This window comes from Ctenocephalides felis, unplaced genomic scaffold (assembly GCF_003426905.1).
Source record: "Ctenocephalides felis isolate EL2017-DRISC unplaced genomic scaffold, ASM342690v1 CF-g0.4_SCAFFOLD_03263, whole genome shotgun sequence".
Taxonomy (NCBI): Eukaryota; Metazoa; Arthropoda; class Insecta; order Siphonaptera; family Pulicidae; genus Ctenocephalides; species Ctenocephalides felis.
This window is the reverse complement of record NW_020539417.1, coordinates 1-16,029: the sequence shown is the minus strand read 5'-3', so window position 1 is coordinate 16,029 and position 16,029 is coordinate 1. Positions and strand designations below refer to the sequence as shown.

General features: G+C 30.7%; 1 protein-coding gene across 1 annotated transcript; it reads right to left on the bottom strand.

Annotated features, from left to right (window-relative positions):
* Window positions 1–4,629: 4,629 nt before the first annotated feature.
* LOC113382051 (zinc finger protein 22-like) lies at window positions 4,630–7,249 on the bottom strand (the record flags this gene model as incomplete). The annotated part of the gene is made up of 2 exons (XM_026620612.1): window positions 4,630–4,823; window positions 7,010–7,249. Coding segments are annotated over 2 exons (434 nt in total), but the record flags the coding sequence as incomplete, so codon positions are not given.
* Window positions 7,250–16,029: the final 8,780 nt, after the last annotated feature.

Here is a 16,029-nt window from a genome sequence, read left to right as displayed (position 1 = left end):
AATATTTTCATTTTTGTGTGTGAAAATGATGCATGAATGAGTAATTATTTTCAAAGTTATTTAATCCAGATAAACTATTAATTTTTTGTTCTACTAATTAAAATTAAAATAATTTTGTTTACTATCCATAAAATTGAGCAATAAATAAATTCAGTCAAATACTGCATTAAATCGCACTAAACTTGCGGATAAATTACAGAATATTCGAGCAAAAATTTATTTTCTATATAAAATTCGAAAACCGGTTAAAACCGGTTTTTTAGTAGAATTAAAATGCGAAAACCGGTTTTCTGAAATGTCGGTTTTTGTATAAACCCTAGTGATGAATATTGATGCAATGTTCGACACACAAATGTCGCCTATTAGGCGAGACTCGTACACACAGGTTGGCAGAAGCCACCAATTTTGTATTGAAAGGGTTAAAAATAAACCGGTACTTTATATTCGGAACAATATAAACTAAACAGAGTTTTTAAATTAATTTTTCAAATTTCGTAGTTTTACAAAGCTACGCCTGTTTATTTTAGAGAGAAATCATCTAACAAAAGTAATGCCAATATTACAAAATGATAAAGTTATGTTTGAAACTAAACCATAAAGACATAAACGAATCGCTCTGCTTGTAATTACCTTATAAATTTATTAATAAACTTGTGCCTCGGCTGCGCCTCGTTTAACATTTAACGGCCTATTTCTTACTATATAGTTGCGATAATTGAATCGGAGCGCTGACAGACAGACTTTAGCGGGCGTTCAAATCAATCAGCACGAATATCGTCCACAAATTCTAACTTCGTACAAGTCAACTATAATAAACGAGAACAATGGACATGCCGAATGAAAGGCGATTATAACTGTGATTTCATTCGTTAAACGTCACTTGTTGTGATCGAATGCAATTGATCGAATTAGGAAAGTCCGCAGACTACGAAGAAAGACCTAGACAATACTAGAATACCCCGTGTTCATATAGACGTTTCTCTCTCCCGATTTTTACGTTCAGAAGGAATACTTAAAGGGTCCTCCGCTCGACGTGATGGCGCTGCTTTTGGCATTCAAAATAATGGCGCAAAATTTGAAATAAAAATTAATGAATTTTAGTACACGGGTACTTGAAACTAAATTTGGTATTACAATCGTATTATGTTTTGTACTAATACAATGGTAACAAAAATATACTAGATAATATTATATTATAATAAATATACAATCAAATCGAAATATAAATCAACAAATACACTGTTGGTTTATATATAATAGATATCACATCTAATCTACTGGAATAACTTCTACACTTTTTTCTACTTATTAATATATTTATTGAAATTTAGTGAATAATGCATATAGTGTTAGTTCATTACATCGTCTGTCATTCTTTACTCTCGTTAACTAATAATCATCCCGTGCAAAACTTGACATTCTTAAGCAATTCATTTTCTCCCAAGTATATTCAGATCCGTGTGAAGTGGTAATCCAATTTTAAACAGCTGGAACAGCTTTTTATTTGTGTATTATGTCTTTATTGTAGAAGCGCATACTGATTTCTTACACAATTTCTTAGAACTGACCTCTTTCCTTAAAGTGATTAGACTAATGATTAGACTAATATGTCAATGCACTACGTAGTAATGTAGTAATTATGTCCTCCATATGAGTTTGAAGCTGTTCTATTCATATTGTCAAAGGGCTAAGCATTTGAGAGCAATTCCTGATGAAATCTTTATTAACAAATATACAACCACAAGAAGAGAACAAACAAGAATCGCCATTTTGTAAACTTACACAAAAATAACACTGACGTTTCTAGTAACCAACATAAAACATTTGAAAATACTTTTTCATCGGCTCACTAGCGCCAAATCTGCGACTACAAATGGACCCCTAAGTATTCCTTCTGAACGAGGATTTTGTTCTAAGTGAAAAGGCCCTGAAGAAAGATACCGAAACAAAGTTTCGTCTCGCTTTTGTTCCAACTATTCATAGAGTAATTGTTTCTGTGTAATATTAATCTACATTGGATGTGTATACATTCATAGATAAAAGAAGAGTATACATTACATCACAGACCCTGGTGCATCTAGTGTTTGGAATTTGAACTACCCATTATTTGACTTTAAAAACGTCAAATTTGTTGGTTCCAATCATTCACTTATTAAATTAAAATTTAGTTAACTTTCCGGAGGAGAAGTTTATGTCATCAAAAAACTTGATTCGCTAATTCTATGTTTTCTCGACGTTTCAAGACATTTTGAATCGAATGAGAATAAATTTGGAAAAGTATGTGTATGTGAACAGATTTTTTGCCGTAAATCGACCTTTTCTCAAAAACGGCTGGACTGATTTCAAAAATTTAAAAGCCATTTGATGTATTTCGATGAGGACTAGCGTTTATCAAATTTACGCGACGATCAGCCAAGCCGTTAAATCGCATAAAAATGAAAAAAAATTGTCCACGTTTTAGCCCGAAATTCTGAATCGATTATGAAAATTAAAAAACCGTTCGAAACATATTGGTTGGGAATCGTGCTGATTAGTTTTTGGTAGAGATCGGCCGGGCCGTTTTCTTGTAATAAAGTGTTAAAAATTTTTTTTCGGCGTTTTTTTATTATTTTTTTGACGAAAGATACAATAGTCTTCCAGATCATACTTAAATATTACGGCCTTACGACAACTCGTTTAGCTTTAAAAATTCGTCAAAGTTTGCAAAAATTAGTATCGTTTATTCGCATTTGTCAAAATTAGACCATTCATCGACATTTACTCAAAAACGCCTGAACCGATTTCAGAAATTTAAAAGCCATATGATGTATCTCGATGAGGATTATCGCTTCTCAGTTTTGTGCGACAAGCGGCCGAGTCGTTCCTTTGAAATTTGAAAAAAAGTGTTAAACTTTTCGTCTGCATTTAAGCAATATACTACCGAATCGATTTTAAAAAATCAAAAACTGTTTAAAAAATATTAGCTGGGAATTATACTGATTAGTTTTAGGTGAAAATCTACCGAGCCGTTTTATTGTAATTAGCTGTTGAAAAAAAAAATAAGTCGATTTTAGTCATGGTACTTTTTTTGCTGGAACTTCCCGCAACGTAACGAAATATTCGAGAAATATTAAATGTTTTCATATAGATTATTATAAGTATTGTAACATTGTAGAATATTTATAAGAATTATATTAACTGAATTGCAAAGTATATTAGAACTTTAGTCATAATTAAAATTAAAATCTGAATCATTTTTGATATACAAAAAAAAGTGACAAAAAAATTGAAACACATTTTTTCTAAAAGCAATTATTTTGTTAAAACAAGCAGAAAGTTCTTTGAATCATTCAAATCGGGCGTTTAGTTCTCTCAAAAACTGCTATTTTTGTAAATTTAGCTCTCTATCTTCGAAATGGCTGCACCTGCCTTTGCCGAAAACTAATCACCACTTCTCCCAATAATTACAAATTGAATGTTTTTTAGATCATTCAAATCGGATACTCCGTTCTCTCAAAAACTCTTATCTTATCAAAAAATTTTATTTTCTGCACTCTTTGTTTTTTATCTCCGTAACAGCTGCACCTGCCTCTACCAAAAACTAATTAGCACATATCTCCCTATTAAGAGATCGAATATTTTTTGAACCATTCAAATCGGTTGATCCGTGCGTCCGAAACGTGAACGAAAAAATGCGGACACACAAAACACACACGCACATCCATTTTTTCTGAGGTATGACCAAGTGTTCAGAAACCTTCAAAATGTCGAGAATTACAAAAATTAGTTTGAGGTCTTTAGTTTTTGGTAAAGACAGGTGGAGCCGTTTTGGAGATAAAGAGTTAAATGTGCAAAAAATGCTAGTTTTTGAGAGAACGGAGCATTCGATTTGAATGATTCAAAAAACTTTCTGCTTGTATTGACAAAACAATCGCATTTGGGAAAAGTTTTTTTACTTCAAAGCGGAGCAAAGAGTGCACAAAATAGAAATCGAGTTTTTGAACATAGAACCGAGTATCTGATTTGAATGATCCAAAAAACATTTAATTCGAAATGATGGGGAAAAGTGGTGATAAGTCTTTGGCATAGGCAGGTCCAGCCGTTTTGGAGATACGCAGCTAAATGTGCAAAAAATGGCAGTTTTTGAGAGAAATAAGCATGCGATTTGAACGATTCAAAAAACTTTCTGCTTGTATTGACGAAACGATTGTTTTTGAAAAAAAATTTTTTTAGTTGACTTTTTTTTAGGTACCATAAAAATTATTTTTTTGAATATCAAAATAAATTCGGATTTTCAAAATTTCAAAAGTTCCAGCAATTTGAATCCACCAGTTGAAATCTCTTTAGGATTTTCCACAAAAAATTTTGCTCTATTCTACTAATTGATCAGTATAAATTGGCATTAATGGATCAAAAATTGTAATTTATTTTGTCTGAAATATTACAACTGAGTACTGTTTAATAAGAATAATGCAATTTAATAAAATTTGTAAAAATATCTGTAAATCTTGTAATATAAAAAATATATTTATATAAATTTATTCATGGTACTAAATATTTGTACAGCAGTAATTAAATTTTCAATGCGAATAAAATATAAGTAATTCATAGATATTTCACACGCAGTGTTAGTTTCTGCTTGGTAATATTTCATTGATCTTCATCACGTTTTCCACTGTGAACAGTCATCTTGTGTCTCTTCAAGTTGTTCGATTGTGAAAATTCCTTATTGCATGTATCACATTTGAAAGGACGCTCTTTGGTGTGAGTGGTCATGTGTGATTTCATATTAGCTTTTTGTCTGAATGTCTGATTGCATATATCACATTTGAAACGGCGTTCTCCTGTATGAATATACATGTGCCTATTTAAGTCACCCGAATGTAAGAATGTTTTACAGCATATTTCACATTTGAAACGACGCTCCTTGGTGTGAGTGAACATGCGGTTTTTAACTTCCCGAAGGAGAAGTTTATGTTTTCATCAAAAAATCCGATTCGCTAATTTTATGTTTTCTCGACGTTTCAAGCCATTCTGAATCGAATGAGAACAAATTTGGAAAAAGTATGTGTGTGTGTGTGTGTGTGTGTGTGTGTGTATGTGTGTGTGTGTGTGTGCGTGTGCACCAACAGATTTTTTGCCGTAAATCGCCGTTTTCTCAAAAACGGCTGGACCGATTTCAAAAATTTAAAAGCCATTCGATGTATCTCGATGAGGACTATTGTTTGTCAGTTTTGTGCGACGATCGGCCAAACCGTTTCTTCGTAAATAGCAGAGAAGTGAAAACTCTTTCGTCCACGTTTTAGCCCGCAGTTATGAATCGATTTTGAAAATTCAAAAACCGTTCGAAAGATATTGGTTGGGAATCGTGCTGATTAGTTTTTGGTAGAGATCGGCCGGGCCGTTTTCTTGTAATAAAGTTTTTAAAAAAAAATTTCGACGATTTTTATGATTATTTTTTTGACGATAGATACCATAGTCTTCTAGATCATACTAAAATATTACGGCCCTACGACAACTGGTCCAGCTTTAAAAATTCGTCAAAGTTTGCAAAAATCAGTATGGTCTTTTTGGCATTTGTCAAAATTAGACTTTTGTTCGACGTTTTCTCAAAAACGCCTGAACCGATTTTAGAAATTTAAAAGCCATTTGATGTATTTCGGTGAGGACTATCGTTTGTCAGTTTTGTGCAACGATCTGCCAAGCCGTTTCTTTGTAATTTGAAAAAAAGTGTTGAACTTTTCGTCCACATTTAAGCTCATCCTACCGAACCGATTTTAAAAAATCAAAAACTGTTCGAAAGATATTGGTTGGGAATGATACTGATTAATTTTAGATGAAAATCTACCGAGCGGTTTTCTTGTAATTAACTGTTGAAAAATAGTGTTAAATTTTCGTCCACATTTAAGCTCATTCTACCGAACCGATTTTAAAAAATCAAAAACTGTTCGAAAGATATTGGTTGGGAATGATACTGATTAATTTTAGATGAAAATCTACCGAGCGGTTTTCTTGTAATTAACTGTTGAAAAAAAGTGTTAAATTTTCGTCCACATTTAAGCTCATTCTACCGAACCGATTTTAAAAAATCAAAAACTGTTCGAAAGATATTGGTTGGGAATGATACTGATTAATTTTAGATGAAAATCTACCGAGCCGTTTTCTTGTAATTAACTGTTGAAAAAAAGTGTTAAATTTTCGTCCACATTTAAGCTCATTCTACCGAACCGATTTTAAAAAATCAAAAACTGTTCGAAAGATATTGGTTGGGAATGATACTGATTAATTTTAGGTGAAAATCTACCGAGCCGTTTTCTTGTAATTAACTGTTAAAAAAAAATTTAAGCCTTTTTTCATGGAACTTTTTTTGGCGATATACATCATGGTCTTATAGAACTTACTGTAATATTACGGCCTTACAACAAGTAGTTTAATTTTAAAAATTCGTCAAACTTTGCTAAAATTATTATCGTTTTTTTTTAAAGTAGGATTGATGAAGTATATTATTTACACTTTTTTTTGATTAAGTCGATTATTTACACATGTCGGGAAGTTCATGTAATTTGCCTCAAGGCTAAATACCAAACCAACTAGTTCAAATTATATTTTCGTTTGCATGTCTGATTGCATATTTCACATTTGTAAGGACGCTCTTTGGTATGAGCGATCATGTGCCTTCTTAAATAACATTTTTGTGCATATATCGCATTTGAAAAATGCTCTTTGGTATGAGTGATCATGTGTAATTTCATATTAGCTTTTTGTGTGAATGTCTGATTGCATATCTTACATTTGAAAGAGCGTTCTCCTGTATGAATGTGCATATGTTTTGCCAAAGTGCTTTTTTCATTGAACGGCTTATGACAGATTTGGCATTCGATAGGGCGTTCTGTGTTATGAGTAATCATGTGATGTTGCAATCGTAATGAATATTGAAATGTCTTATCACATACATTGTATTTAATGTTGCCTTTTTTGCCATTTCTAGGTATGTGGACAAACGTGTGCGATTTTTCAAATTATCTATTACTTATGTCACATGCATAAGCAGATGTATCGATTAACTCATGTTTGACTTCTTCTTCAATAATTACTGCGGAGTTCATAAATCTTTCCAGACAAGTTTTATCATCTTCTAAACATGATTCAGACTTAACAATACCTGTAAGATCATCAAATTCATTTTCAAGTTTAATGTCTTCCATTGAATATTCTGGTGGCTCAATTTTAATTTTCTGATCATTCATAATTGTTCCTTCAGATATTTTCACTGCGTATATTCAAAAAATATGGATTAGTACTATTTAATAATATATTTTTTTTCAAATATCTTAAATAATATAATGAATCTAACTACACTTGCATTTGTTCTAGAAAATATTATCACTTTACACGGTTATAGTCGTTCGGAATTCAAGTTGACATTTTGAGCATAGAGTATGTTTTGATAAAGACGCGTTCAGAAGGATTAGTTAGGGGTCCTATTGTAGTCGCAAATTTGGCGTTAGTGAGCCGATGAAAAAGTATTCTCAAGTCAAATGTTTGATATTGGTTAGTAAGAAACGTCAGTGTTATTTTTGTGTCAGTTGACAAATTGTGATTCTTCTATTCTGTTTGTGTAGTTTTGTACATTTGTTAATAAGGATTAGGAAAGGATAGTAATCGCAAAAAACCAAAAATGAAAATTTTTGTATATCCTTACGTTTCAAAGGATTTTTCTTCGACGATTTCGGGAACACCGATCGACCGATTTGAATAATTCATAATACATTCGAATCATATTGATAAGGAGACGTGCTGATTAGTTTTTGGCGAAGGTAGGTCCAGCCGTTCCGAAAATACGGGGCATAAAGTGCCAAAAACGGTAACTCAAAAATTTTAATAACTCAAAAAACATTTTACTTGTATTGACATGATGAACAACTGATTGAATTTTTGGGAAGGCAAGTCCATCGGTTATGGACTCTCAATAAAAATAAGTTACAAAAATGTCATTTGGCGGCAAAAAATGTTTATTGAATTATCAGATTTATAATATATAAATTATAAAGATTTTAATAATGTGTACACATTTTGTGAAAGTTTTTTTGGATTCAGTACCAAGATTTTTAATTACGGTACGAGAAGTTCCAGCAGTTTGCCTTAAAGCACGATGCCATGCACCACCCCACTAGTTTAGTAAATAGACCATTATCGTAATTTTCAGTATAGAACATAGTTTGCATTTGCATTTTACTCAAATTCACTATTAGGGAAATTGTTTCTACTACTTTGCCCATCAGAGCAGGAACTTTTGGAAATCGAGGATAACAAAATAATGTTAATGAGGTAGAGGACAACTGTATCGCAGCGGTTCAGTAATAGTTCTGAACTTGTTGCCTGTTATGTACTTTTGTAGTTTGCGCCTAAACTTTGTTTCAATTATTTGTTCTTTGTGGACTTTAATTATATCAAGTTTATTTATGGTGCACGCAATCAAAATATTATTGAATATGAAATATTATTTTGTGATAATATTTTCATATGCAGGTGTTTTTTTTATTGTTTATATATTTTTAACCTACAAACTATTTGTGCTTTATTCGAAAGCACATGTGAAATAAGGTGGAATCTCTTATGGTTTTCGTTTTTTTAAACTTGCTATTGCTCAATCTTTTTCCACGCGTTTTGCACTACGACACTTTCTTCAAAGTCCTGTAGTTTTTCTAGCAAAAGTAGTTGATCATATGCATTTCTCTTAGTTTCAGTCTACTCAGTTCATACATTTTTCTTCATAAATTCATTTTACTTTACACAGTAGTCTTTATTTCAAACTTCAAGGATGCAATTTATCTTAACCATTCATCATTATGATTTAAAAACTTTTATACATCTTTCAATTTTTTTTTCTTTTTTGTCATATTTTGTCCACGACTTTGACCTTTGTAGTTTTTAAGTATTTGTACTTTGCTTGTCAATTGTATTTATTTTCTAGCCTAAAAAGAAAAATATAATATTTCAAAGTAACTAGCAGCCCATTCGTCGAAATAAAAAAGGTATAAAGTATAAAAACTTTTATTTATACGTTTCGACACAAGATGCGTGTCATCATTCAGCAACTACAACAATTTGAAAATTTTATTAACTAATATAAACAACAATATAGATTAATTATAGCATAGAGAAACATTATACACACCGCAGGACAAAAACACTCAACAAAAATTTATTTTAAAAAATTAAACTTAATAACATATTAGAAAAAAACATTTTTTTAGAAAAAATTATGAATAACTAAAAGATTTGAAAACTAATTTGACTAAAAGTTATGAAATACATCATTGTGAAGCTAGAAGCACGCCCATACCGAGCATCTAGACTCGACTGAATTATTTCAATAGGCGTATTGATAGGAATGGGAGGGGACGCATCAAGGACAAATTCTCGAGACACGAAAACGCCTCGAACACAGTGCTTTAAATGGAATTGATCAAAAGGAAACAGCAAACCATGTAAAAGTTAGAACAAGAAAAAACAAAATTGTAAAAAATAATATAAAAGAGATAAGCAAATTAATTTTTTGTTTTTTTAATGAAACTAGCTGTAAGTGGAATTCTGTCTTAAGGCAATTAAGGCATCGTGCCTCAAGGCAAATTGCTGGAACTTCCCGTACCAAAAATTATTATTTTTTTAAAAACGATTAACATTTTTGAAAAAAATTTACTTCGAAAAAATAAGATTTTTGACAAACAATTAGACAAAAAATTACATTTTTTTTGAAAAAGAAAAATTTTTTTTAATTTTTTTTTTTTTAATTTTTTTTTTTGAAAAAAGAAAATGTTTTCTTTATTTTGACATATTTTGAAAGATCTAAACTTTTTTTCAAAGCAATCATACTGCTTTAACTGCATAAAGACGAAATATCAAACCGCGTAAGCGCCGCGTCGACGTCTAACGCGTAAACATTGGTACGGAACCCATAGGAATGTAAGCCAAAATTATACTTATTGTTAAAATCTCTATAAAATATCTCATAATTTGATGTGCATATGTCTAATGATCATTTTTGACCGCCAAATGGCATTTTTTTTTACTTTTTTCATTAGATCTCCGAGACCGCTGGACCTGCCTTTATGAAAATTTGATCGGTTCTTCACCTTATCAATACAAGTAAAATGTTTTTTCAATTATTAAAATCGGACGCTCCGTTCTCTTAAAAACTGAGTTACCGTTTTCGGCACTTTTTGCCCCGTATCTTTGGAACGGCTAGACCTGACTTCGCCAAAAACTAATCAGCACGTCTCCTTATCAATACAAATCGAATGTTTTTTGAATTATTCAAATCGGTTGATCCGTGTTACCGAAATCGTCGACGAAAATTTGTATCCGCACATACATACACACACGTACATACATACATACATACATACATACATACATACATACATACACACACACACACACACACACACACACATACATCCATTTTTTCTAAGGTATGCCAAAATATTCAGAAACCTCTGAAACGTAAAGATATATAAAAATTTTCATTTTCGATTTTTTTGCGATTACTATAACTTACCCTACGGGAAGTTAACAATAACAATCTGGTAACTATCATGTAAAAGGTGGGATGAATTGCGTTTATTAACACAAGAGGAGGAATTCAATGAAATAAAAAAGGATTCAGCAAATTTTCTAAGGTCACTATTTTTTTCGATATAAAGGATAACCGGATGTGAAGTGTTAAAAGTGTGATTGAGATTGAGCATATGATCTGAAAACATCGTTTTGAATTGGTTTGGATTTTTTGAATTATAAATATGTTGATTAACTCTCTTATAAATATACTGGGAACTTTCTCCAATATAACACATGTTGCAATCATTGCAATCCAACCTGTAAACAGAATCGGTGACCCTATCAGACGGGGTTCCAGACTTAAGAACCGAAAAAAGGCAATTAAACGTATTATCAAAACTAAAAACTAATCGGAATCCTTCTGAAGAAAATAACTTTTTTAAAAAATATTAAAAATTGCTTAAAAAAGGTAAACAGATAGTTCCTTTGTATTGGGCGGAAGAGGAAGCTATTGAATTTGAACAAGAAGGTGAAAATGAATTATTAGAATTCGTTTGTAAATAAATTAATCTAATATTAATGATGTTGTTGACCAAGTGCGAAGGGTAGCTATTGTCTTTGAGAACGGAACGAATAAGAGTCAAATTTTTTTCCCAAAACATACTGTTACTTAGTAAAATAGCCCTGTCTATAAGAGAGATAATGACAGAAATTTTAATGGAACGCGAATGAAAAGACAAATAATTTAAATATCTTCCTGACCACGTTGGTTTCTGATACCAATCAGTCAGGACAGAATTGTTTACTTTATTTTTAGTAATTCTTAAGTCTAAAAAACTAATAGAGTCATCCGACTCAATCTCACAGGTGAACTGCAAATGTTTGTTAAAAGAATTAAAAGAGTCTAATGTGTCTACAATCTGAGAATCGTCAAGGCACAACAGAACGTCATCAACATATCTATAATAAAGGTGAGGTGGAACAGAAAGAATAGATAAAACAAAATTTTCTAAAAATCCACAGGGGGCTAATACTAGACCCCATGGGTAAACCAAAAATCTGCGAATAAAATTGATCATCAAAACAAAAGTAAGTGTTAACAAATATGAAATTTAAAATCGTCTTAAACCAAACCAAGTCAATCGAAGTGTGTGGTTGGATATTATTCCAACGGGCAGAAACAGCTTCTAAAGCCAAATCCCAAGGAATGTTCGTGAAAAGGGAGATGACATCAAAACTAACAAAGGAAGAATTGGAAGGAATTGTAAAATTCTTTAAATTTTTTACTAAATCAAAAGAATTGGAAACATTAAATTTAGATAAAACAGTAACCTTAGAGAGAACGGAGCTGATATGTTTGGAGAGTCTACTTAAGGGAGAATTCAAATCGGAAACTATAGGTCTGAGAGGTAAATTAGGAAATGTGAATTTTAGGAAGACAAATCAGCTTGGGAAAACTGGGATAAAAAACTTTTAAAGAAAAACCTAATGATTTGGAGATTTATTTTTTTGTAATTAAATTGCCAATGAGTTTGTGCGTTTGTCTATTTAAATGATCGGTGGGGTCGTTAGTTAAAGGTTTATAAAAAGTTTCGTCGTTTAATAAATCATAAGTTTTTGAAAAATAATCCGACCTATCCAAAACCACAGTAAGATTGCCCTTATCAGCTCTGGTAACTAAGATATCTGGATTATCCCTCAAAAACTTTTTGCACAATTTTAAATCTCTAACAATTTCTGAATGTAAAGGAAGGGAACTAAATTTTGAATTATTATTTTTGATGAAAGATAAAAGTTTGTTACAACACAAAGATCTAAATTTTGTTTCTTTATCTGGGTTGTTCAATTTTTTTAAACCTTTTCAAATTGTTGTAGTTGCTGAATGATGACACGCATCTTGTGTCGAAACGTATAAATAAAAGTTTTTATACTTTATACCTTTTTTATTTCGACAAATGGGCTGCTAGTTACTTTGAAATATGTTTCAACGTCGAAAAAACTATCAAGATATATATATATATATATATATATATATATATATATATATATATTGATTGTTTCTTTTCCGAACAGTAAATCCAATAATAAAAAACAATTTGTTTTTTGAAGATGTTTAATACGACGTTTCGGAACTAGGTACGTTCCATCATCAGGTTTATTCTGTCAAATACAATGTCTTTTTAAAAATATTGATTAACATTAATTAACGATGGTCATTACAGATTAATTAGAAAAAATTTTTATAAAGGAATGGATTATGTACCGGGGTAAAGAGTAATAAGAATTAACTAAAAAAGGTTTTATATAAAATTGAGAAGCAAAAATTATTTACCTGTAATAATTTATATATCCATATCACTAATATTTTTTTGTTAAAAACACTCGATTTTTTGGAAGATATTTGTAGATGTTACGACTACACAAGACTTAAACACACTGATATGGATTTCTGTCTGCCAGATGTAAAGGACAATGCACGGAATTCTTGGCAAAAATGATTTTTTATGGCTCTTGTTTGGTAATTTACGAAAAAAGAGGAAATATTGCTTTAGTAAATGTTGAGAAATATTATGTATATTATATATATATATATATATATATATATATATATACATATAATAAAATTGTTTCTTGGGCATCCATCCATTAATTAAAAAACAGTTTTAATGAAAAATGTTTTTATTTATAGAGAACATACGTTTCGGGTCTTGATTTGACCCATCTTCAGTGCATACAAATAAACTTTGAAAAACAACACAAAAACACAAATTGCACAAAAAAATAAATAAAAGTGAAATAAAAAATTGATGAAACGTCGAGTTATGAAAAATTTTTAAAAAAATATTGCAAAATTAAATGAATGATATATTTTATTATAAAAAAAAAAAAAAAGCTTTTTCCAAACGAACATGTTGTTAGTTTGGAAGTTGTATTACGAGTGTCTTTGACAAAACTATTTGACGAATTCAAAAAGATTAAACTGCTTTCACAAAAAAGTCTTTTAAAAGTACAATCCTCTCTATATAAATATTGGGTTCAAAGGTGAAATTATGTGAGTTTTCGATGGAATGCTGTTCCTGAAATGAAAATATTTTCTTCTTTGAGTAATTTGGCAAAATAATCAAATAAGCCTTCAATGTAAGGCATGCTGTGAAAAGTTGGTTTAATATTGTTGTCTTGGAATAACTTGGAGATGGATTGATAATTGTTACTTTTATGATAGGAAAGTCTTTTATTGGTAATGGAATTGATGAGGGTGAGGGATATCCGTTTTCTAATAAAGTTTTAGTTACTAATGTTGTGTTTGGGTATGAAAAGAAGAGTGAGACAATATGATTGTGTGGTCTATCAAAGAAATGATTGTATTGACTTTATAATTTTGGGACAATATGACGCGTAATGAAGGTATCTTCCTGACCATGTAGATTTTCTGTACCAATTTGTGCAAATAATGTTGTCAATTTTGTGTACAGTCACGTCTAAAAGTTTAATTTATATGATATATATATATATACATATATATATACCTGTATTTCGTGTGTGATTTATTTCTCAATCCGACATGAGTATGTCCTTTGTGGACTTGGATGATATTTCAATGTCGGATTTAAAATACTCGAAATAAATATTCCCTGCAGAAAAGGAATATATATTTAAATATATATATATATATATATATATATATATATGTGGTATATATATATATGTATCCATCTCTGTCATGTATCTCTGTCTCCATCTATATAAGTACTTCAAATTTGTTTAGAATATTTCTGTAGTGTTATACGAGTATGTTTCTTTAGTACTGTGTCAAGCATTGCAAGGAATAGTTGGTGTTTTTTTTGATATCAAAAATTAAATGAAATTTAAATAAATTATTAAAGAATGTGTAGTATATAAGTAACTGTTTTTGAAATTACACTGAAGATGAGACACACCATGGTCTCGAAACGTCTGTAATCATAAAATAAAGTTGTGTTAAAACAAATCTGAGTGCTGTTTTGTTCATATTAAACAATTAATTATATGTATATATATATATATATATATATATATATATATATATATATATATCTATATATATAAACGTACATTTATAAGAAAAGAAATGGGACTCTACTTGATACAATAAAAGGTAAACCAATGGGTTGCAAAAAATCAATTAATACTTTGTGACATCAAATATATTTGAATGTTTCATTCAAATCGGGCAAACCGTTCAAAAGTTACAAGAGATGTAACAGAAGCCGACCATTGGGTTGCAGAACCCGAAGACAGATATAAGTTTGAAAGGTTTGCTTCAAATATAGGCATGTGGGGTATCAAATGAAAGGTCTCGATGAGCTCCATCTATATATCATTTATCTAAAATCTCATTCAAAAACTGTACAAAGCTACAAGGTTCCGTACAAAACATTTATTCGGCTTCCGATTCAATTTAAAGTTTATCAAATTGCTCTAGGGTTATTAATACATTAGACAATATTATAGATATTTTAATTTATTACAAATTCACCAATATTTCATTCAAATCGAACGAACCGTTCAAAATTACAAGAGATGTAACAGAAGCCGACCATTGAGTTGCATAGCACGAGGACAGATATAAGTCAGAAAGTTTTACTTCAAATATAGGCGTGTAGGGTATCAAATGAAAGGTCTCGACGAGCACTATCTAAAAATCTCATTCAAAAACTCTACAAAGCTACAAAGTTCTAAAATCTAAAAATCATACTTAAAGTACAAGATATTTATATTTATATATTAATAAGTTAAAAAAGAGACTCTACTTGCGAGCAAACTGTAATATGATATCAACTGCTCCTTTTTTATATTGCAGATCAAAATTAAGTTTGCTTGTCAGTAGAGTCCTTTTTATATTTCTAGATCAAGCCTAAAGTTTGCTAGTCAGTAGAGTACCTTTCCCTATTCATAATTTTTTGTTAATAATGTTGCTCGTCAGTAGAGTCCTTTCTTCTAAAATCTTTTTCAATAAATTTTTGCCGTTAGTAGAGTCCCTTCCTCCAATCATTATTATCTAATCGAATCGAATGGGTTGCAGAACTTCGTTTAAGATATAAGTTTAAAAGTTTACTACTTCAAATATAGGCGTGTAGGGTATCAACTAAAAGGTCTCGACGAGCACTATCTAAAAATCTCATTCAAAAACTCTACAAAGCTACACAGTTCCGTACAAGACATTTATTCGACTTCCAATTTAATTTAAAGTATATCAAAATGCTCTATGGTTATTAATCCGTTTGACATTAATATAGATATTTGAAATTAGTATAAATTCACCGAAAATTTCACTCAAAACGAAAAACCGTTCAAAAGTTACAAGAGATATAATAAACGCCGACCAATGGGTTGCAGAACCCCAAGACCAGACTTAAGTCAGAAAGTTTTACTTCAAATATAGGCATGTGGGGTATCCAATAAAGGTCTCTCGACGAGCTCTATCACAAATATCGTAAATATAATTTCAAC